The 25,271-nt window shown below is 35.2% G+C and overlaps 2 protein-coding genes across 4 annotated transcripts in view; one reads left to right on the top strand and one right to left on the bottom strand.

Annotated features, from left to right (window-relative positions):
- Window positions 1-10,528, bottom strand: part of LOC132795078 (location of vulva defective 1) — a 33,576-nt gene extending 23,048 nt beyond the window's left edge. The window contains 1 exon segment of the mRNA XM_060805517.1: window positions 10,219-10,528. The gene's annotated coding sequence lies outside the window, so the exon portion shown is untranslated.
- Window positions 10,529-10,844: 316 nt separating this feature from the next.
- LOC132795295 (uncharacterized) lies at window positions 10,845-21,433 on the top strand. 3 transcript variants are annotated; one of them, XM_060805949.1, is made up of 10 exons: window positions 10,845-10,943; window positions 12,179-12,835; window positions 12,898-13,554; window positions 13,613-13,732; window positions 14,566-15,540; window positions 16,123-16,432; window positions 17,603-17,724; window positions 17,993-18,859; window positions 18,929-19,069; window positions 20,092-21,433. In XM_060805949.1, exons 2-10 carry the CDS (start codon window positions 12,368-12,370, stop codon window positions 20,161-20,163), a joined length of 3,732 nt encoding a protein of 1,243 aa, XP_060661932.1. In that variant the 5' UTR covers window positions 10,845-10,943; window positions 12,179-12,367; the 3' UTR covers window positions 20,164-21,433. The 3 variants fall into 3 exon arrangements, with proteins under 3 accessions (XP_060661932.1, XP_060661930.1, XP_060661931.1); XM_060805947.1 differs by having other exon boundaries at window positions 10,846-10,943; window positions 17,585-17,724; XM_060805948.1 differs by having other exon boundaries at window positions 10,935-11,040; window positions 17,585-17,724.
- The last annotated feature ends 3,838 nt before the right edge of the window (window positions 21,434-25,271 follow it).

Here is a 25,271-nt window from a genome sequence, read left to right as displayed (position 1 = left end):
AACAATAATTAGAGCGCCGGACGACGACGACGACGACGACAAACGAAACCTTTTTCCGCATTATGCGAATACTGCGACGATTATTCGCATGTCACCGAATATACAGCAAACGGGTACTCGTATTCGTATTCGTATTCGCATTTGTTAAACTAAAAACATTTGGCGCGTCTTTGGCAGGGCAAGAAATTAACGTCAATTTCGCTATTGTTGTAAAAATGCGCCGTCAACAACAGCAACAACATCAACAACAATGAAAATGGAATGAAAATCAAATAAAGAGTATTCACGAAAATTGTCACAGAGACGTGATTATGAGGCCGCTTTGATGCCCTAACAATAAATTGATTATTTTTTTTTTTGCATTTTAATTGACAATTTATTTCACATAAATTACGTCATAATTTTTACATTTTAACTTTGCTTTAAAAGTTTGGGATGAATGGTAAATGATGCAGCACAAGTTATAGCAGTGAATTTATGATTTATTCATTTAAATTAATTACCAATATTACACGGTTTTGATGAATATGTTTAAATAAAAACTAGAGTGTAACAAATTGTTATATTTTTTAATATTTTGATATAAAAACTATATTATGCAATAATATTTTAGTTGTAATAAAAGATATTCAACTAATTTATGATAAATATCGACACTATTTCAAAATAAGTGATAACATATTTAAATGAAAAAAAGTTGTGTAACCTTATTATTTTGTCAATTAAATTGTGATAAATATCGATAAGTGATTTGAATGAATACTTAATAAATATACTCTTTATATGTAGGTTATCCTCAGACAAAAATGTGTGAAATGGTATTTTAATTTGTATAAAATACATTAACATTTTAACATTAAGTCAATATTTATATAAGACAAGAAAGCTGTGTTTTTAAAAATCACATTTTGAAAAATTTAAAAACAATGCGCAAATTTGTAGTAAACAAAAAGAATTCTAATTCGATTCTTTTCACAGAAGAAAAAACGTGCTAAAATCAAGAATAATATCTTGAGTCAAAATTGAACCAAGAAGATATATTCTTATTATTATGAAATCATGATCGAAATTCTAGCTACAGCTAAAGTGTGCGTTAGTTTTCGGTGTTGGGTTATTTGTGAAAAGCTCAGCATTCGATGTGCACTCATTTACACACTCGCACACACACACACACATATACATGCGAACGCATTCGTATAGAAAGAGAGCGAGAGACAAACACATGCACATAACATCCGCACAACGGTACGTATGAGTAACGACAATTGAATTGACGGCTCAACAACAATTACGCAACATAACGACAGGGCGACTGTCTATGCCCAGACTTTGTGGGGTTCAATCCGGAGGGGAGAGAAGGGGAAGGGGAAGGGGAAGAGTGGGGAGCGGGACAGCCTCATTAAATGTTTAGAGTGAAATGTAAGCTAAGCTAATTTTGTTTTGCACTGGCCGCTCTCACGTTTGTTGCATTCGCTAAAGCTGGCGCGTTGTATAAGCGATATATATAATATATAGAGGATAATTTGTTGTATTGTTTTCGTTATTCAGCACAGTTAACTGACATCACTGCGACTGTGTGTTGCGATTCTTGAGCAACGGCAAAACGGAAATGCAAATGACACTGCATGAGCCAATGATGAGGTTCAAGTGTTGTATCCTAAGCAGCAAATGCACAATTGTTTCTTATATCTTTAGATTCTTGAGTAACTGTCCAAGTCATAGCGGCTAAAATTCCCCCGGAAGCAAGAAAACGCTATATGACAGATTTTAAAGCTATGACCAAGTCATAGCTGGGTTCTTTCCAAACCCGATGAATCAGCAGATATATTTAAAAAATACGTGCGAGAAAATATAAATAAAAACACAGACTTAAACTTAGCTTGAAAAAAATATTTTGTAAAAAAGCTGTGAGATACCCGCAACCCAATTTTAAATAAAAGCAAAACACTGCGGTATTCTTAAAATATACCGAAATAATATACCGTAAAAATACTACATATTTTCAAATGACTATTTTTTTTGGTATATTTGTGGGGTTATTCGTAAAATATACAGTAGGTCTATATTTGGCATTTTATGATATTGTTCTAAAATATATAAAATATACCGCAAAATATCAAAATATACAAATGTCTATATTTGGCATATTTGCGGTATTATTTATAAAATATGCCAAATAAATATATAAATACATTTGGTATATAATAATATACCATAAAAATACTAAATATTAACAAATGATTTTTTTTTGGTATATTTGTGTGAGTGTTTGTAAAATATACCATATCTCTGTATTTGGTATTTTATGGTACTGTTCTTAAATATGCCAAATATACCGCAAAATATCAAAATATACAAATGTCTATATTTGGCATATTTGCGGTATTATGTATAAAATATGCCAAATAAATATATAAATACATTTGGTATATTTATATACTACTACATTCAAAATATACCATAAAGTACAAAGTATACCATATTGCCAGCGTTTTTTTTACAATTTTTCTTTTCCCAACTTTATCCTTTTGTTCACATTAAGCATAAATCTTGCGCTGTAATCACAATTTACACAAAACCATATTTCTTGCATAATTTGTTTTTGAATTTGACCCTGAGTGTCAAGCGAAATAATAGAGAAGAGACAATTTAAATGGATTCACATGTGATTAACATACATTTCTATGATTGTGTTGCTTGGCAATCGCATTCAAATCGTATTTTTCGGAGGTGTCCGTGCGACAAATTTATACAACAAAAAAATAAAAAACAAAAAAAAAACTATGCATCACAGGGCTTTTGTCTTTGAGGCGACAAACAATAAAATCTGCATTACGCTGCATTTGTCTGCATCTGGCTGCTGTCGCAATTGATAAGCTGACAACGAAAAGCATTTTTCAAGGCAAGTTTCCCATAATGAAATCCATAAATTTTGGCATCAGCTTCCCCCCCAACTAAGATTGCTCAGTCATTCACAGTATCATAATGAAGAGAGCAAGCCACAACTTATAAAAATGAAAATAAATGAAAATATCATCATCAACGTAGCCACAAAGATGTGACTATCTAGCTGACTTTGCCTGGCAGTGACATTGTCTTTAAATTGAGCATCTGCGAGATGTAAAGATACGGCAGAGGCTACACGTTGAGCTAGAGATACTTTGCTGTTACACACGCAATGTTATGGAATCAACAACAACAACAAAACTAACAATACTGACAACAACAGCAACAACAACAACTGCTCACACTCGTAACAATAACAATAACAATAACAATAAACAACGACACGCACACGCTCGAACGCATCTGAGCTCGAGCTCAAAAGCAACTTTATCTTGCCTTTATTATGCAAAGCATTCGCTCACTTCCCTATCAAATGTTTTTTGGCCCGATTATTGATACTATATAGCATTGTATCTAGTAGGTTAGTTATCAATAATCACACACATTATCAGCGGCATGCCAAAAACTTATCTAAAAAAAACTGTTGTTAAACCCTCATAAATTAATGTCTTTCGAAAAAGATAAAAAAAAGAGAATAACGAGCGAAAATTGATGGAAAATTTTATTTGCGAATTTTCTTTTTACCAGCTGCATTTATTTATTAAAGTTACAACAACAAAAGGAAACTATTATTCAGTTTTCATTCAATACTCATTTCACACTGCTGCTATTTCAACGTGCTGACAATAGTCGCAAATTTGCATAAAAAATAGAATAATTTTGTTTATCAAACTCGTTTATTGACAACATTATTCAAATATGTAGATTGATGAACGTGATCAAACAAATCACATAAATAAATAGCAAAATAACAATTTAAATGAGTTCAATAAGTATAAAAATATTTGCAAATATTTTGTTTAACAATTTTATTATAATGCTTTTGTTTAACTTCATGTTAAATTATTATCCAAGTTATTTTCTGCATTCCTTTCAGATGAAAAATCAAAAATATTAAATGTGAAGCATAAAAATATATTATATTATGAAATATTCATAATTCGATTTAATTTAATTAAATATTAAAATAAATTCATAAATCGATTTGATGCTTACTTTTAACTTGAAGTCGTCTTTCTTCTAATTAGTTTAAATTTCAAATAATAGCAAATATTTAGTATGCAGCCAATTTTCAAATATTACCAAATATTCAGAATTCGATTATAATCTTTCCTTTAACTTGTAATTAAATTGATTTCTAATAAAGTTCAGTTCAAATACAACAAATATTAAGTACACCCTCAATATTTGTATATAAACATAATTCGATTTAAGTTGTCGCTCTAATTTTGACTTAAATCTTTTTTAAATATTAATATTATTATTGAAAATTCAATTATTTTCTTCCCTTAACCCTCAATATTTGTATATAAACATAATTCGATTTAAGTTGTCGCTCTAATTTTGACTTAAATCTTTTTTAAATATTAATATTATTATTGAAAATTCAATTATTTTCTTCCCTTTAACTTTTAGTTAAACTGTTAGTAAATTTCTGCCTAATTAAGTGATATTTCAATTAAAATAAATCAAATATATAGTATACCACTAATATGGAAAATATACTGAATATTCATAATTCAATATTACTTTTCCCTTTAACACGAAGTCAATATGCAAAAAATATTAATAAGCATACATAATTCGATTTTATTCGGAATTTAAATTGTAGTTTTAATTGTATTCTAATTAACTGACCTTTTAAAATTTAAGAATATACTACCAATATAAATATATTTAGAAATTCAATGTTATTCTTCGCTTTGTTTCAGATAAAATTTTAAATAAATATATGAAAAATATTCATACATATTCTGAATTCGATTTTATTGAAATTGTTTGCTGTAAGAAATATTAAGTTCACAAAGAATTCGCTATATAGATTGGATACTCAAATGAAATCTTCGATTTTTGAAAGGGTATTTAACAGTCTGATACATGCTTGGGAACGTGACTCAATCTTTTGCTTCAACTAGTGCAATCAATGCGGCGCAGTAACTAAACATTAATGCGTTTTGTTTTTTCTCGCATATCATTTCATCGACTTGACTTATCAATTGGCCATAATTGTGTTGGTAAAACAAAAGCGAACAAAGTTGTTAATTTTTTTTTTCTTTTTTGTGCCTTAAATAACACGTCGAACAATACAAAAAAAAATATGTTTTGTATATGGACACGTGCTTTGTTTGCCGTCTTCTGCCTGACTTTTTGTCTGTCTCGTCTGTCTCTCTGACACAATTTACAATGTGGCTAAACAATTTTCATGCTTTTGGTTTTTTTGAATATTTTTGAAATAATGATTGCTATTATATTGCAGTTGTTGCACTTCAATTGTGTGTGTGTGAGTGTGTGTGTGTTCCGGCATTTTGGGTCAGCAGGTGAACAATAATCGGTGGAAAAAATGAAGTGAGTACTCGAGTGAAGCAACAACCTTCAAAGCTCAAGCTGAAGATGAAGCCAAGCCTTAGATAGAGACAAGGTCAAAAGGCCTCAGCCTCTGTCTCTGTCTCTGGCACGTTTTATCATCGATTCCAATTTCAATTCCGATTCGGAAACTGAAACCAAGTTCAAAGTCAAGTCGAAAACAAGGAAGTGAAATACACACAATACAGCAAAACGGTAAACGGACGAGTAATAAACAAATATAAAAAGTTAAATACGCGTAATTGTTGTTGCTGTCAGTCTGTCTGTTTGTCAATAATTATGAATACAAGTATGTTTGTGTATTTTTCACGCACTCTTTGGCACATTTACGAGTGTATCTATCGATGTTTGTTCACACGACACGAAGTTCCATGAAACAACCTCCAACTGGAGATCAAGCAATTGGCTAAAGGCCGCCACAGATAAGTTAACTGCTTATTTGCTTGCTGTCAGCTGTTGAATATCAAAAATTATAAACGCAATTCTGCAATTAATTTACAATTGACCCACAAAACAAAAAACTGAATGAAGAAAGTATTAAACAAAACATTGAAAAAAGCAATTGCATTTTGGGTTTATTCAATCGCATTTTGAATGCAACAATCATTGAGTATTTCTCAGTTTGACTTTCAAAATGAAATTGCGCAGCGTGAAAAATGCTGAGTGGAAACGCGGTTAAGGAAGTTAACATCTCCCCCTCTCTCTCTCTCTCTCCCCACAGCAAACAGTTCCCTTTGAACTGTTTTGATTCCACTTCAAGTCATCCAAGTCAAGTCACAAACTGGTTTATCGACTTTTCGTTTGTTCTCTGAGAACAACAACAACAACAACAATAACGACAACAAGATACAAATGAAAATAAAACAAGCAACAGCTGCAGGTACTAGCTTCATTGAGACTATGGAACTATGCTGGGAAAAAACGAAAAAAAAAACGAAAAAAAAAAAACTAAAACTAAAACAAAAGCGAGTTCGAGTTCGAGTTCTCGACGTGTGCAAGTCAAATCGAGTTTAGTCAAATCAATTTTTCAGTTCGGTTCAATTTAATGGATCGCCGAATGACTCATTGCGATAAGATATGCGACGCAGTCAGCTGATAGTCATGCGTTAACTCTGATAACTCATAAGACTAACATTAACACTATTCGCTCCCTCTCCCTCTCTCTTCTCTCTTAACTCGCATTCTGAATCGCAATCAGAGCATGGCAGTCAAGTGTAAATTATTTCATATTGTTCACCTGTAAAATTGCCAGTGCAGTTAAGAACTTAACTGTTAACTGAATTCTGTATATTGCATTTTTTTAATTACAGTAAACAGTAAAAAACAGAAACAGAAAAACAACAACCCATAAAGCCCATATAATAATAACTTTTTTTTTCAATTGTCGCTGGCAAAACGCAGAGAACATTAGCCAGTCTTTTGGGCCAAAACAAAAGCCAATTAAATAAAAAATAACAACAAAAAAGTGCTGAAGGTATCGATAAGCAAACCGCACTTCAAATACTCTTGCTGTAACAATAAGTTTTTGTTAACTTCTTTTACTACACAATAAACTGCTTAAGACTTCCATAGATTGAAAAATATAATATAGAAAATACTAATATACTATAAAAATACCATCTTTAGTTTATAAAACAAATTCGTTTGTCATTTCAGTTGCAGTCAAAACAATTAATCACTTAATAATTTCATAAAATATAACGTATACTATAAAAAATACTAAAATACTATAAAAGTAACATCTTTAATTTATGTGATAAATTCGTGGGACTTTTTCAGCTGCAATTAATCAGTAAACTACTTAAGAATTTCATAAATTATAAAGTATACTATAAAAAATACTAAAATACTATAAAAGTACCATCTTTTATTTATGTGATAAATTCGTGTGACTTTTTCAACTGCAATTAATCAGTAAACTACTTAAGAATTCCATTAATTTTAAAATATACTATACAAAAATACTAAAATACTATAAAAGTATCATCTTTAATTTATGTGACAAATTCGTGGGACTTTATCAGCTGCAATTAACCAGTAAACTACTTAAGAATTTTATAAATTATAAAATATACTATTAAAAATACTAAAATACTATAAAAGTAACATCTTTAATTTATGTGATAAATTCGTGGGACTTTTTCAGCTGCAATTAATCAGTAAACTACTTAAGAATTTCATAAATTTTAAACTAACATATACTATTAAAAATACTAAAATACCACAAAAGTATCATATTTTATTTATGTGATAAATTCTTATGACTTTTTCGTGTAACTTTTAATCAGTAAACTACTTAAGAATTTAATTAATTTTAAAATATACTATACAAAAATACTAAAATACTATAAAAATACTATCTACAATTTAAATGACAAATTCGTGTGACTTTTTCAGCTGCAATTAAAAGAATCAACGAGTCAGTAAGACGCGCTGGCAATTTTTTGTTATTTTTATATCTTTAATTACTTTGCTACCTGCATGCTATGAGTGTGTTTTATTGTATCTAGAGAATATAGTATATATGCCGTATATAGTGACTAACTAGAAACTTGTCGTTGACAAAACAAAACAAAAAAATGAGAAAGACTAAGTAATTGAATGCCATGGCAATAAATATGAAACCTAACAGCGCATTTGACACACTCAAAATTCCATAATTAAAAAATACTCAAACCTCTCACACTTAGAAATCTTAAGAGAAGATGATATTAAAAATACACATGAAATTACAGCCAGGTAAAGAAACAGGGAATGAATCACATGAATGTCAATTAGTGAAAATTAAGATAGAATACATTTTAAATCTGTTCGTAAATAAAATCTTTATTAATTAACATGCAATTCACTTTTGTGACAACTTCAAATTGAAAGACATTGTGTAATCACTTAGATAAATTAAATGAGAAATTGTTGTCGCAAATAAATCACTTAGAATGTGAAATCAGTTGCAATTTTAACATTTATATCTTCAAGTGACGGCAATGAAAATTGAGTTGGAAAATATAATTACATTAGTTTCTGTATCGAATTGATTCAATTGAAAAGCTTAATTCAATTGGGAAATCTCGTTGAGGTCACAAGGGATCCAATTAGCATTTATTTTTCATGGCCAACAAATAATTGGCATATTGATTTGCATGGCAATAACTCTTGAAAGAGATTTGATTTCAAAATGTGCGCAATTTTGGTTTCAATTGCATTGCTTCTTAGTTTATAAAAACAAATTAGGTAAAAATGAGGATTTTTTACATTTAAGCTAATTTATATAATGGATGTAAATTGATGTATTTGTAAGAATTTTGAAGTTTGAAATATTATAACAATGCGGAAATTCTTTAGACGGATTTCCATCAAATATAGTTAAACAATGATATTTAAATAGATTCAAGTTGTATTTTAGATTAAACATACTATCTAAGAAGCAGTTGGTAATTCTAGAGATAATAAAGAGTCAATGACCACATATAATAAAAATATATAGGTTGTAGATTCGTTTTGACTAAGCAAAGAAGTATTAAAGTTAAAAAAATGTATAATCTGTAGATTCTTTGGGAGCAGAAATAAGAATTCTCGTCAGCTTATTGTTTTTTAATTAAAATAAATAATCTATATACTCTGCGAATTAAGTTTAAATAAAAGAGAACAGCAAATAATTGCTTTTTAGCTGCTTTGAAGTGACATTTGCTTGAAGAGAGTTTGCAATAATCTTTCAGCCAGCCAAGTTTGTTGACCAGATACAAACTGCGTAACCAAGAGCATCAGAGACTGGCTCGATGCGAAAGGGGGTAGAGAGGGGCGGAGTAGCGTTAATTATATTCCTGGAAACAACAACAACAGTTGCCTGGTTGCTGGTTAGAGCAATTTAACTGATTGCCAAGAAGGCTGCAAGTACGAACATGTCGATGTCCAGGTTCAATTTGGAGCAGCTGCATCGTTCCCTGACAATGTTTGTTGTGCGTTGTCGCTTGTCGTTGCCAAGTGGCAAGTGGCAAGTGCGTTGCCAATTTGCAGCTGCCACAACAATAACGAGAGCTGCTTAACAACAACAACTTTAGACGCTTTGGTTACGCTCGACTAACTAAGCGCGCGCATTTAACGGTGTTTTATTATTTTTAACGCTTTTAGTTGTTGCCGTCAGTTTGCGTTGCAATAACTTTTTTTTTTCTTCAACAATTACGAGCAAGTGTGAAATTGCCTGCAATTGCACACAGCAACAACAACAACAACGAAACAACAACAACAACAACAGCAGCGAAGCTTTTGTGCTTGTTGCTGCTGTTCGTCGTTCTAGTTAGCGTCCTTCTCAGTCAATGCAATAGAGATCGCATACAGGCAGTAAGACAGCGAGGTAGCAAGCGAGCGAGCGAGCGAGAGAGAGCACGCGTGTGAGAAATCACACCTACTACGCACTTGTATTTGTAAATATGCAGATGGCTGCTGGCTGGCTGTGTGAAAGAGAAACAGGACTCACTGGCTCCCTCTGTTGTTTGACTTTTGCACGCGCGTGCTTTATTGATTTTTAGCACAGGTTCCTTTACAGCCCATACACACACACACACGTACACTTGTATACGCACACACACGCAGGAGGAACACACCCTGCTGCTACTGCTTTGGTTGCGGCTGCAGCGATGGCATGTGTACGCTACGCTTAACTGTTGTGTCTCCCTTAGATACAAAGTCAAAACAACACACAACAGACGTTGGCTAATTAAGTTAAGGCACCATTTCGATGTTGGCCAAATTTAAGCATAATAATAATAATAACACAAACACTGGGCCTACCTATTATCTGGTTTGTGCGCTTGTGCGCTTAACAGGACCAAAATGAGAGGCAGAGAGCGAGTGGGAGAGAATGCAGCATCAAGGTAACAACTCACTTTTTGTTATTGTTGTTCTTAACTATGTTTGTTTGCATTTTATTAGTAATTCACAATTGATACACGCGCGACAAGTTGCTTGCACATCAAGCAATAACACACACGAAAAAAACAATAAAAAATAACAATTAGCAAATAGCCACACACTTTAAACGCGCGCAACGGTCGCGGTCGTCATTAACATACACGTCCGATTCGCTTGGTGTTGTTTTTTCTTCTGTAACTGACTGCGGCAACATCGTTATCGCCCCAGTGTGTGCAACTTATCGATATACGTTGCAAACACCTCTCTCGATAGATAAACAAACCAACCTGTCGCGTTATCGAGCGTTAACAGAGTAACAGCCGTGTGGACACATATGTTAAATGTTATGTTAAAAAGAAGGGATAAAACAAATGGTTTTATTTGAATACTATGCAGTTAATATAAATGTTTTGTGGCTGTTAGTGTGCATAGAAAATAGAATAATACTAATGAAATTTAAAAAGTAGCGCGGTGTAATTTAAACAAATTTACTGTATTTTCAGCTATCTTTCTTTATAGGTATATTTTTGGGAAATTTTGCAAACTAAAGTACGGTCACGCTGCGTGTACGAGCTGCAAGAAAGTGAATAAAATGTATTAAATCGGTAATGTGTCATTAAAAAGCCCGTGCAAAAAGATTGCTAATTACAATTGTGTTTCGCCAACTTCAATGTTGTAAAATATATCAATGATGGTGGTGCAGTGCGTAGAAATCAATTTTAAATAACTATCGTATAGACAAATGTCTGCAAATTAAAGACAGCCGAAAATTACACATTGTTATGCTGCTGATTTGTTGTTGTTGCTGCCGTTCTTGTTGTAGTTTGTTACTTCTGCTGCTGCGGGCGGGCGGCGTTTATTCTACGGTTGCAGGACGGTGGTCGGGTCGTCCACCCAAAAAAAAACCAGCAAATATATTGATTTTTAACAATACTCTATGCCAATATCCACGTACACAGACACATATATACATGTGTACTCTTCAGTGAAGCAAATACACGCACACACAGTTAGCATATGCAGACAATTACATGGCTCGGGACATGTCCATGTGTCACATGTCTTTGTGTGTGTTTGTGTGTATACAAATATGTACATGCATATGCCAGCAATACCTTTTTTGTGCTTGTAGTGGAGTGTTCTTTTAATACAAAATCAAACACCAACGATTGCCGGTTACAATTTGCTCTTTGTTGTCTCGCAATATATTTATTGTTTTTTTTTTTATACTTTGTGTATGAGAAAATACATACAAATATACCTGGCTTCCTTTTGGCCTGGTGTGTATGTGTGCGTGTGTTGTTTTGTTGCATGAACATTTTAGAGGCCAAGTTTAAGTGCGCATATCTAAAAAGCTTGCACACTCACACATGTGTATATATACAAGGAGATACGTGAAATCACACGTGTGCAATTATTTTCTCTTATTGGAATACCAGCTCTGTTATTAGGTTAATTGCAGCTAAACGCTGTCATTGATTTTTAAGTTCACCTGCAATAAGAGTAGCAACAACTACAGCAGCTATAAGAAAAAGCAGCAGCAACAGTAAACAAGAACAGCAATAACAGCAGCAACAACAACAGCTGCATTAACAGCAAACAGCAATAACAGACAAGAACAACAGCAGCGATAGCAACAACAGTATTAACAGCCAACAACAACATCAGTAGCAATAACAGAAGACAGCATTAACGGCAGACAACAACAACAGTCTGCTATCAACGAAGAATTGCATTGGAGCTGTTGCTGATTCATTGATTCGTGCCCATTCATAACATTAGATCATCAATTGAATGCGCGGTTACTAATTACGGTGATCTTCGTCTTCTCTTCTTCTAGGCTAACCGCACTGAGAGCGTAGCATGTCAGCAGCGGCAGTTGAATTAAACACTGGCTGCTGAAAAGTAGCCAACAACAACAAAGTCGTCAACACGCATCCCAACGCCAAATCCAGTCCAGTCCAGTCCAGCTGTCCAAATTTTTGATAGTCCAGTGTACAACACAACACAACACAACAAAAACAGCACAATGAATTCGTGTAGCGACAGCAGCAACGACTCAATGGAGGCAGCTGCAACGGCTGCAACTGCAAATGCTGCTACTGCTGCTGCTGCTGTTGGTGCACGACACACGGAGTTGCACATGAACTTCGGTGGCAAGTCATCGCAGTCGACACAACAGGAACGTTATGTCTGGGAGATGCGAACTCGCAGTCCGAATGTGACGCCAGCTAGCACAGTGTTGAATTCACCCGATCTAAATGCTGAACTACAATATGCGCCCATGCATCACCATCACCATCATCATCAGCAGCAGCAACAGCAGCAGTCGCTGCAGCAGCAACATCACAATCATCATCCAACATTTGAGCAGCTGTCACCGCCGCCACATCAATTGCTGCCCGGTTGTCCAACGTCTGCTTATTACTATCAACGACCGCATCCACATCAAATACGCGTGGGACGCAGTCCAGGCAGCAGTCAGTTTGATCCCGAGGTAAGTCACATACTTTACTTGCTCACATATCGATTATACTAATTGTATTATCCTTTCCACAGGGCTTGGCGAGTCCTGGCTCGCCAACGGATGTGGGCAAAGCGGATGGTCAGTGTTTGCGTGATGGCGAAATTGTTGTGTTCGACGACATCGACACGAATTGGATGAACAAGCCCTCAGCATTGCCTGCCAATGCTTCTGCTGCTGCTGGAGCTGCGGTGTCTCCTGCTTCTGCTGCTGCCAGCAATGCTGCGGATCGTGGCACCAACGAGGATGTGCTCAAGGTGACGAAAATGATTGGGCAACTGCCCATTGCCGAATACGAGGGTTCGCCGCGTCGCTTTGGCAATCAGCAGACGGGCAAAGCGTCGGCTGGATTTCCCAAACGTGCGCCTGGTTTTCCGCAACGCGTCTCGCCGAGCAGCAACAACAATGTGATGATGATGGGGAGTATGGACGTAGGTAAGGCATCTGTGGGCAATCTGATTGATCTAATCGATCACGAGGGCACTACACCAAATGCCACAACAACAACAACAACAGGGGCAAGTGCAACTGGAACAACTGGCGCCTCGTCAAAGACACCGACCTTTGATTATCTGTACGAGTTCTCGGAGACACGCAAAGTGCTCGAGGAGTTCTTCAAGGCGAATCCCGATGAGGATGAGAAACGTTTCACGGACTACACAACCGAAAGTGGCGATGATGTGGCCAGTGCGGTGAGTTTGTTGGAATTTGATACGAGAAACTGTATAATAATACTTAATTCATTTGTAGGACATGCAACCGCGCGTCTGCGAGGTGGATAAACATATCGAGCAGGCTTACATCGGTCAGCGTCTGGCTAGAATACCCAAAGACGAGCTCTATATGGTGCATCGCTCGCCCAGGATACAGGTGAGTGAAGATTTCGATGAGTATTCGATAAGTTAGTCGTTATTCGACTGTCTGTCAGATGAGTGAGGACTTCGTTCAGTATCTAAACAGCAAGTCTCTTTTAAAAGACCTTATTAGACTGTCTGTTCGTTGTTGTGTTTGCTCAATGCTTGCTAAGTTTTGCATTCATCTGAGTGCTGCCACAATTTCTCTATTTGATGCAGGCAGATAGCTGAGATTGTTTTATAAACGTTTCATCTATGTGATTTTATACTAAAGTGCAAATTCATAAAAATAAAAAATATTTTTGAAACAATTTGATTAGGTTTCTTCATGATGTTTTATGTAACAGAGTGTAAAGTAATTCTAGCTTGAGAAAAATTCCGTTTTTTTGTATGTGGCTTATTCTTCAGACACTTTATTTGACTTCACTTTGCAACCCATAAAGTCAATAAATTGATAGAGAATTCACTTAGAAAGTTACTTAGTCTTTAGATACATATTCTCAAGAGTTTGATTAACTTTCTTCATTAAATTTTATTTTGTAAACTATGAAGTAATCCGAAAATGTACTCATCAAGCCTTTATTATTCTTCAGCAGTTTGAGGTTTCAAAAGTGATTTAATGTGCCTCAGAATCGATCAAGGTTTTTAATTAAATATGAACATGAATTAAGCATATTCAAAAGTTGAATCACAGCCATGATAAGTTACTCATTGAAACGTCACTTACATATCGATGTTTACTAATGCCTAGAAACAGCATTCCATTTGAATATATCACCCAGTTAATTATTGGAACAGTCATAAGCCAAATTACTCATATTTCCTCTCTTTTACTCTCATTTTTTGTAGGCCAGCGAACACACTGGCTATCAGGAGCACAACGACATCGAGCTGTACATCGATTCGAATAGTCGCAGCAGCGGCGATTTGGCTGACACCGAACTGGAGGCGAATCTCCGACGGCATTCGCGCAATTTCACACTGTCGCCGGAGACAACGGATTACGATTCGAATTGCGGCGATTTGGACAGTCTGTCGAATGATATTAATTGCGCCACAACCGACTATGGCAAACTGTACACCAGCATGCCGGTGCTCGAGGATGGACTGAGCAGTGGCCATGCCTCTGACACGGAGAACAATGTTTCTGTTGTATGCGACAAGCAGCCAGCTCAAGCTCAACAACAACAGCAGCAGCAACAGCAGCTGGAGATCAACGAGCATGAGCACAATGGCAATGGCAACAGCAATAATAGCGATTGCGAGCGTTTGGCTGCGAATGATTTCAATGGTGTCAGCCTGATTACAGATGCCACACAGTCGAGCACACTGCCAACGCCACCGCCGTTGCCCGAGTCGCCCACAGCCACGCCCCCGCCAGCACTCGAGGTGTGCGAAGAGCCACAGACAACTGTGAATGCCGCTGCTGCTGCTGTTGATAGCGATTGTCCCGCGGAAACACACTATGGTCCAGTGTATGCCGCGGGGGCAGCTGCAGCAGCAGCGGCGGCGGCAGCAGCAGCAGTCGCTGCCAGCAGCAAAGCGACAGCTGTGGCTGGCGCTGGATCTGGATCTACAGCAGCAGCAGCTGCGCCAGTTGAGATACAAGAGGCGATGAAAGAGATACGCTCGGCGCTGCAGCGCGCTAAAGCGCAGCCAGACAAGCTGAAGTTCTGCGATGAAGTGCTCCCCGCGGATCCCGATTCGCCGGTTTGGGTGCCGCGCAAGAGCGCAACTACAACGCGTGGCCTGGATGACGATGAGGCGGACACGGATCTCGAAACGGATCGTTTGCTGGGACAGCAGGACTTTTTCAACGAGCAGGTGAATAGTTGACAAAGCAACTGCAATGAATATCGGTTATTGAGTTTGTTTAAAAGATTTATGCAAATTGATACACAAATGATTCCTTAAATTTGGAGCTTGATGTTGTAAACCCTTAAACTCAATAGTTTATGATTAACAAGCTGTGTTGCAATTGATAAAAACAATATTGTAAAGTTCAAAAATATGCAGTTCACTTTTTAACTAAAATTACTAAAATGAAATGAAGCTTTAGAAGCACACAATATTACTTAATTAAGAGTTGCATACATAGAATATTCTTTAATTTTGAAAGTGTTTTTAATAAGCTAAAAAAAGGCAATACTTTTTTTATTTTAAAATGTTAACGATTGCTTCAAAAGCATCAGCTTCATAAGAATTCATCTAGCTTTTTTTTATTTATTTATTTTAAATAATGGTTAGATATAATTAACGTAATTTCTAAAGCACTGGCCTTCGGCAAACTTCTTTATTTTTTGACTGCAATATGTTTGAACTTATTTCCTTGCTAATTCTCGTATATAACCGATATCAGTTGTATTTCGAATCGTGCTATTTACTAACTTTGATTTATCTTGGCAGTCGACAACCAGCGCAACGGCGGACAGCAATGCCAATGGCTTGGCCAACAACATTGGGGGCAGCAATGCGAATGGCAGCGACACCAACAGCAATCCCAAGCCGCAGAGCTACTCGACGGCCACCATCAGGCAGGGAATTGGCACCTCGCTGACACCCAACTCACCGGACATTTGCCAAATTGTGGGCAATGCGGATGTTTCGCTAAGTTCGCCGGAGAAGCTGCAATACTCAAAGAGCCCAACGGGCTCTATTAAATCCCTCAAGGATTCGGCCAACAGCGACAAAAAGGCCAAGTCGCGTAATAAGGAGGGTAAGTAGTGTATGTACTAAGACCTTTCCCTCCCCCTTTCTCCACCCCACCGTGACATGTCTCATCTTCTGTGTCTATATTATATTTATTCAGCTTTTGTTGGAGTGTGTTTACGCCCCCTCTAAAAAATGTTTATAGTATATATTGTAGCACATGGAAACGAGATCGATGATCGATTTTATATTGTGTATTGTGTCTCTCTCTTTCTCTCTCTTGATCTTCTCAATCAATTTTGACGTTTTCACGTTTTTCCTACTTGTTTTCTCTTAACGTACGCTGCATTGACATTTTCATTTATGTATTTGGGTGTGGTGCCTGCCATGTAAGTGGATGTGCTCTCTTTCTCTCTATCTGTCTACTTAACTATATCCCTCTCACTCTATAAACACATTTTCAAAACTAAAGTTTAACTTGCTTAATCGAAAGTGATTAAATAAAAACATGATATAATCGTGATAATAATGTTTATATTCCCGAAAATATCTAATATTAAATACTTTTTGGTCACTATAATAATAAAACAAGAAAGCTACAGTCGTGTGTGCTCGACTGTAAGATACCCGCGGGTATTTGATTCCTAAAATATTCCAAATTAATAAACAGAAAAAAATACTGAAACTTACCAAAGGATATGTTTTTGGTATTATAATATAGTACCGTTCAGAATATACCAAGAATTATATTGGATATCTTAAAGCCTCTGAGAACTGGAACCCTTTGAATATAATATATTTTTAATGTAGTACTGTATCAATATACCTGAAGTAGCTTTTGGTATATTTTAAGTATTTTTGCGGTATATTAATGAATATATTTAATCGAAATGGGTAGTGGGTGTCTCACCGTCGAGCACACTCGACTGTAGCTTTCTTGCTTGTCTGATTTGTTATTATGTTTTAAATGTGTTGGTAACAAGTTTGCGTCTATCTCGTGATAAAGGTTTGAATTAAATCTTAAACTAAGTTTAAATTCAACCGAATAGTTTTCCATTTAAAATTGCAAAGATCTTTAAGATCAAGATTATATTTGATGTGTCATCTAAGTAAATTAAACTTTAGCTTTATTGATTTAAGCACCTTTTGTAGACAATACATTCGTTTAAATACTTAAAACTAATCGTTGTCTTTCCCCACCCATGCGTTGTGTGTCTAGGCTTATTGGAACCCAAAGTATTAATCGAGGGCGTGTTGTTTCGAGCTCGCTATCTGGGCTCCACGCAGCTGGTGTGCGAAGGTCAGCCCACAAAATCGACGCGCATGATGCAGGCCGAGGAGGCGGTGTCGCGTATCAAGGTGCGTAGAAGAAGTTGCAATCTTTAGTTTTTGGTGTCATCATTTCTAAACAACCTTTAGAATGTGCTCGTTATAATGCGTCTCGCTTTTCTCGCCCCATATTTTACCCCTTAACAAAAACTAAAACAATAACCCATGCTGCTCCTTGACATATTTAGGCTTTGGTAAGCAGAAGAATTTCAATTAGAATTACACTGCTCTTTTTTTTATATACTTCTTGTATCATATTTTTGCATTATTATTCAATTATTGTGTTTGCTTTTGACAGGCGCCGGAGGGCGAGAGTCAGCCCAGCACTGAAGTGGATCTGTTCATATCAACCGAGAAGATAATGGTGCTCAACACAGACCTCAAGGAGATCATGATGGATCACGCATTGCGCACCATCTCCTACATCGCTGACATCGGTGATCTTGTGGTGCTGATGGCGCGTCGTCGCTTTGTCCCCAACGGCGCCGGCGGTGGCGTTGTCCTCGATACGCTTTCATCGTCGTGTCCGGGCGCAGCGGATGTCGCTGACTCGGGCGAAACGCTGAAGGAGAACAACAAGGAGTGCGGTTCGGCCAACAAGCATAATCGGACGCCCAAGATGATATGCCATGTGTTTGAGAGTGACGAGGCGCAGTTTATAGCGCAATCGATTGGCCAAGCGTTTCAGGTCGCCTACATGGAGTTCCTCAAGGCTAATGGCATTGAGAACGAGAATCTGGCCAAGGAAATGGACTACCAGGAGGTGCTCAACAGTCAGGAGATCTTTGGCGATGAACTGGAGATATTTGCCAAAAAGGAACTGCAAAAAGAGGTCGTGGTGCCGAAGTCAAAGGGCGAAATCCTCGGTGTTGTCATCGTGGAGAGCGGCTGGGGTTCGATGCTGCCAACGGTGGTCATTGCCAATCTGATGTCGGGCGGTGCGGCCGCTCGTTGTGGCCAATTGAACATTGGTGATCAGCTGATTGCCATCAATGGCATGAGTCTGGTCGGTTTGCCGCTATCCACCTGCCAAAGCTACATACGCAATGCCAAAAATCAAACTGCCGTCAAGTTCACCGTTGTGCCCTGCCCCCCCGTTGTCGAGGTTAAAATACTGCGTCCCAAGGCGCTCTTTCAGCTCGGCTTTAGCGTGCAGAATGGCGTGGTAAGTTCTTCTCTTGTTCATGTAAGATTCCAATTTCGAATTGAAATTTGATTGCTTTGCTTGTTGCAGATTTGCAGCCTCTTGCGTGGCGGCATCGCAGAACGCGGCGGCGTTCGAGTCGGTCATCGCATCATTGAGATCAACAACCAGAGCGTTGTGGCTGTGCCGCATGACACCATTGTCAAGCTGCTCTCCTCATCCGTGGGCGAGGTGAGTGAATGAAAGGAATAGGAATAGAATAAGCTAAGCTTATGGTCTAGGCTGAACAAATCGGAATATATTGTTAGACTATTAATATAAGCAACACAGGCATTATTGTGCATATTTCAATTGCAAACATTTTATTAACTTTATATGGTTTTTAAAGCCAACATTTAAAGATACATTTTGTATAAGCAAATGTGTTGTTTCTAAAACCATTCTCGATTTATGAATGTACTTTGTTTTAGATCATTGAGTAGCTATGATTTAATTGTAAAACCAAAACATTTCAATATTGAACTTACGTTCTTACAATATGAGATTGAGTTTGGCTGAATGAGCTTTTCCTCAAATTTGTTATGGTACTTTATTGCTGTACTATATTAATTTCGTAATAAATCCAAATCTAAAAAAAGTGTATGTTAAAGTAAAGTTAAATATAAAGATGTAAAGAACACTTTGTCTAAGGGCTTGGGCTAAAGCCATTTTTGTTAAATATTTATAATCATTTACAAATATCTTTTGATAAAATCGTTTGGATGAAAATCCTATTTTTAATCATACTTCATATAATTGAATACTTATGTTTATATTTTGTGTGCAGATTTTAATGTTATATTTAATAAAAAATAAATATATGGAATCTATACTTCACAAATCAATCCAATATACAGCAGTAAAAGAATTGTACTGATTGTATTTTTAAATATAGATTCCATATTCCGTATATAAGTTATATTTTAAAACTATATTTCATATATTTTTTTTATTAAATAGAACATTAAAATCTGATTAGAATTATAAACTAAAGTTGATTAAGTTTAGATTAAGCATAATTATAAACAAGTCTTAGATCTATTATTATATTATATATATTATTACTATTATATATTATTACTAGATTATTTCTTTAACTGATTCAGTTATAAACATGTGTTTAATGTTTTTCTAATTAAGAGGGTTCACTTTTAAATTATTTTTTATTACAAACTATAACTAACTTACACTCCCTGTATCAATTTCGTTTACAGATCTTAATGAAAACGATGCCCACGTCCATGTTTCGCTTGCTCACTGGCCAGGAGACGCCAATTTATATCTAATCTGCCCCAAAGCACCGCTACTCAACCTCTCAACAGTCGCACGCGAAAAGATGATGAAGAAGGAGCTACGATAAGTTTTTTTGTTGAGGTCCCAGTTCGACTTTCATTCTGCTCAGCCATAACTAAAAAGTGCAATCCCCTGAATGGATGGAGAATGGATGCAATTTTCGGAAATTATATAAATACAATACAATACTCACTCACTCACTCATCTTGAATTCAACTAAAGCACTTGCAGCATAGAATGTACTTACTACAACAACAAGCACGGCAAATTGATTTAGCGCTCTAATTACGTTTCGTTTAGCTTTTTATTTCCTTCTGTTATTTATGTTTTTGATGTATATGAAAAAGACTGAATTTTAGGTTTTGCGTGTGCGTGTGTGTATGTGTATGGGTGAATGTATATGTGTGTGTGCAAGGATAGCTGTAGAGAGCCGCATTACCAACCGAAAACAATATAAATCGGGCAAGAGATATGCCAACGGTCAATGAAATTAACGCCATAATGATGTGTATAAATCAAAATATTATAAAGTTACAGATTGAAAAGTGACGCAGCATAGATAATGTCTGAAAACATGTTTAAATTCCCGACTTTACATTTTTTATAATGTTTCCCAAACAATAACAAAAATGATAAGCTAAAGTGTATTTAAAATCAAACATTATATAGAGCTAAAACGTATCGAAGCAGGCCATAGGAATACGTGAGTGCATAAGAGTGAAAGAGAGAGAGTTAGAGCAAGAGTGCGAAAGAGATAGCTGGGGGCAAAATAATGTTTAAGAATTGAATCGGAATTTATTTGCCAACACAATACAGACGGAGACAGCAATAATTTATGATATGCTAATTTTTTATTTATGTACATTTATATTTGAATTATTAACTACATTTATAATTTGCAATTATGCCAAAAAACGGAGAAAAACGGAAATCAAAAATGATAAAAAATATTATTCGTTGTACGATGATTTCGTTAAATTAATGAATTTGTGTATTATTATTATTTCCTTTGTACTATATATATAGTTAATATGAATGCATAAAATTACCTTAAATGAATGTCAAATACTTATAGCATAGTTCTTAAAATATTGCCTGTTATAAGCGACAAAAAAAAAACAGCTAACAGTAAACGGTAAACAAAACGAAATGCATTTAAGTAACGTCGTCAAAAACAAAACAAAAAAGAAATCAATGTGTATAATTAACAATAAATGTGAAAACTGCAATTTGCGCTGTTCTCTTGATTACGAAAAAAAACAATGCCATTTAAATAAATTATAACAATAAACAACAATAAGCAACATTTAATACAGCAACAGCAAAAACAACCACAGCAACAAAAGTAATAATGAAGAACAATAACAATTATGCTCAATAATTTTTTTTGTTAAGCAACAACAAAAAAAAAAACAAAACAAATATAAAGTACATACATATATGATGTAACTTAAGTATATTAAAGAGAGCTTATTTTTGCTATAATTGAGACGAGCCACAAATGCAAAAGATGAACGAATAAAGTGACGCGCCAGTATATAAGTTACAAAGAAAATAAAAACAAATAAATATTGCAAAATATTACTTATTTACGAGCGCTTAATGTGCAGGTAACCAAAACAAACAAAAAGTTCATATTGTATAATGTAATTACGAAAAGGAAAAACAAAAACTTTGGGCGTTCGCAAAGGCATTATTTTTGCAACAAAACACACACACAGCCGGAGCCGAGCAAGCAAATTGATAAATATAAATTTATATAGATACAATTACAAAAAAAAACGAATATCTCGTTTACACAACAGGAAAAAAAGAATAAAAAAAAAATAAAAATAAAAAACGAAAAGAAAAAGAAAAATGAAACGTGAATATAACTTTATTGTTATGCGCCTAAACTAAAATAACTATCACACTAATTGTATACTATCTAATACTATTTATTTATTTACACCAGATCGATACTATATATAAACAACATTCAAGTCCATCTGCATAACAAAAAGTCGACAAATTTCTCGATACGGTCCCGAAGGCCATTTTCAGGTGAAGCGCAGCTTATTTTTTTTGCTCAATTATAAATGCAAATTCCAATCCAAACTGTAATTCCACAACAACAAGAACAACAACAAAAAACGTAAACTTTAAATACATACAAAAATACATACATTACATATTTATTAATTAAAATGCGTTTGTCGTTTTTTTTCTCACCTAAAGTGCAAAAGAAAAACATTTTGATAAGCTTCTACTCTACGTTTTTCAGTGGTCAGGCATAATCGACTTGGTTAACCTTTTTCTATTAATTAGCGGAAATTAAGATTAATTGCAATTTTTTTTATGTTCTATAGTTTTTGGGATTATTAATTTCGAATTACGATTTCATTGCCTTGAACATCTACTGCTTATGGTTAATAAAGCAGTACTTAAGTACAAGCAGTGCACATCTAATCGTATCAGCAAGCAGTACATGCGAATTACGCGTCAAGCAGTGCAAGGATTTGCTTAGTTTAAAATTAAAACAATTTTACGCTTAATATCGCACTGTCTAGGGAAGCTTTTAGTCGAGCATGCTGAATTATCAACAATTGCTAATCAAGTTTTTATTTTGTTTAGATTGCACAGCAGTAGGTAGAGTATGCAAATTGAAATAAATTGAAAAAATGCAGCTGCCTGTGGTATTATCTTTAAGCAATATGCGTAATGTTGTTTTATCTTCATTTTGTTTTTTTTTTAATCTGTAGCTTAGTAAATGTTTTGAACTCGCTAAAATAAACAGATCGTATGACAATGTTTATTTTGTATGCATTGACTGCCGTGTCCTGCAATATAAATTAGCAGTTGTTGACTAAATGAAGAGTCACTTTATTATTTTTTCAATGATTTCGTCACCTTAAATTGATAACTGGCAATACAAATAGTTAGATAGATACAACTGTGAGTTCATTCTCTACAACATTTTGTGCTGTTTTGTTTTTTCGGATACACGAAACTAGTTTCTGTGTGCAAACTATAAAACTTGTTCGTCTGCTGGCAGCAAACGTGCAAAACTGTCCGACAAAAGTTGAAAATCGCCAACATTTTTTTATGCTTGCCCCTTATGAGATTTATGTAGTTCTATGTGTGTGAGCTTTTTTTGGTTGTCTGGCTAAGGCAAAAGTGCAGGCAACAGCGTGCTTTTTTCTGCTTCCAAGTTGGCACATGTCGCTTTCGTTGGCGATTCTGTAAGTTTTGATTTACGATGAGCGCAAGAAAGTTAATAAATATTTTGGCTATACAACAACCAAACGCAATCCCAGCTAACTTGATGCTCCAATTACGCTGCACATTTTTTCATCGGCACAAAAGATCGAAAATAAATCGTGCCACAAAAAAAAAAATTCGTTTGAAACTGATGTTTGCATATTTTTCATTAAATTTATTTGTGGTCGACAAATTATGGCCTATAATTGACAGCTATTAATTTATGAAAGGGATTATTATAATGTTCTTATTATTATTATTATTAAAGCATAGATTACAAATGAAATTTACTAGCTCTCATTTTGAATTGGCATATCTCATTGGCCATTAAAACGTTTAAAAAATAATGAATTGATTAAAATATATAATGTTAATTAAATGGAAAATTTAAATAATAAAAAGTTAAAAACGGTCAAAGTAAAGGTATAAAGAAATGCCTAAATACAAAAGTGTCTCAACCATGCAGGATATAATAGGAAATAGTATTTGCCTGTCTATGGATAGCGGATATAAAAAGATAAAGGTAAAGAGTGAAAGGATTATCTAAAAACAATAGTGTCTCAGCCAAGTAGGACAACAGTCCTTGATTTTCATATAAACCAACATGACTTTTCCGCACCGAACGAATTGGTGAAACTTAAAACAGCACAACAAAAAATATTTCCAATATACATTTCACACTCCATTCACATTCATTCCAATTTGAGTAGCGAGGCGAAATATTTGCTTGATGAAATATTAATGGCATTTTAGTGGCAGTGGCAATGGCAGAATAATAAACCTGTAGCTGCTGCAATTGTTGTCGAAAAAGATAAGTATATTAATGTGACGACACGAACATGTGTTCTGATTACTGTAATACACAATGTGTGTGCGTGTGTGTGTGTGTGTGTTGAGTTTGTGTTTGTTGAAGTTGAAGCCTTTTATTTGCGTATTACTTTCCATGCAATTTTCAAGCAGTGACAACAATGAAAGTTGTTTTTGTGGCAGTGCTGCCCATCAGCAGCGGCCGGCAGCAATTTTATAGCATACTTTTCAGCGCCACACTCTGTTATTGCAGTTTTCACGATTTTATTTGGTTCACAAGTACTTTTTTTTGTCGCTTGCCACACCACAAAATGAAAATGTAATTTAACACAGCGGCGACCCATATTCTTTTTCTCCTCTCTCTCTCTCTCTCTCTCTCTCTCTCTTTCTGTCGTTCATTGTTCTCTCTGTATTCTCGTATTTCATGCCGCATAACGGGGCACTTGTCACAATTCTACAGTTTTTGTTAATTTTCGCTGGATTTTGAAATGTTTATGGCACATTCGAGTGCCTGAAAAATGAGCAAATTTCGTGTGTTATTTTCTCCAGTTGTTTCGTTTTTTTTTTTAATTTTGCGTTTTTGCTAAATTTTGCAAGTGAATGACTTTGCCAGCAAACGACAATTAAAATCAGTCATCTTTATTGCATCTACCAAATATTATTCGCAGTGCCTCCTCGAGTGCAGTTTTTCGGCAAGTGCCGTCAACAGTTTTTGGGCAGCAGCCAATTTATTCACTCGAGTTAACATGCCATGAATTCTATGGTTTTGCACCACAACCAGCAAAAAATATCTCTTCATTTATAAATGAATTAATACATTTTATTTTCGAGAGCTTTAAACTTTGTTTCTGTAAATACATTAAATTACCAGATTAGCTTTATTTAATTACTAAACTAAAGTCGTACCATTTAAATTTAATTCGAATTGATCTCTGTTATTTTCCGAAAGCTCTTAAAAATTGCAACAAATTGAGATGAATTTTAACAATTTCAACAGCAGAAATAAAAAAATATTACAGCAAAAAGCTCGCCTTGATCTTTTGAAGATTTCTTA

Source organism: Drosophila nasuta, chromosome X, assembly GCF_023558535.2.
Source record: "Drosophila nasuta strain 15112-1781.00 chromosome X, ASM2355853v1, whole genome shotgun sequence".
NCBI classification, from domain to species: domain Eukaryota; kingdom Metazoa; phylum Arthropoda; class Insecta; order Diptera; family Drosophilidae; genus Drosophila; species Drosophila nasuta.
The sequence above is the reverse complement of the archived record's forward strand: the minus strand, read 5'-3'. Positions and strand labels throughout refer to the sequence as shown.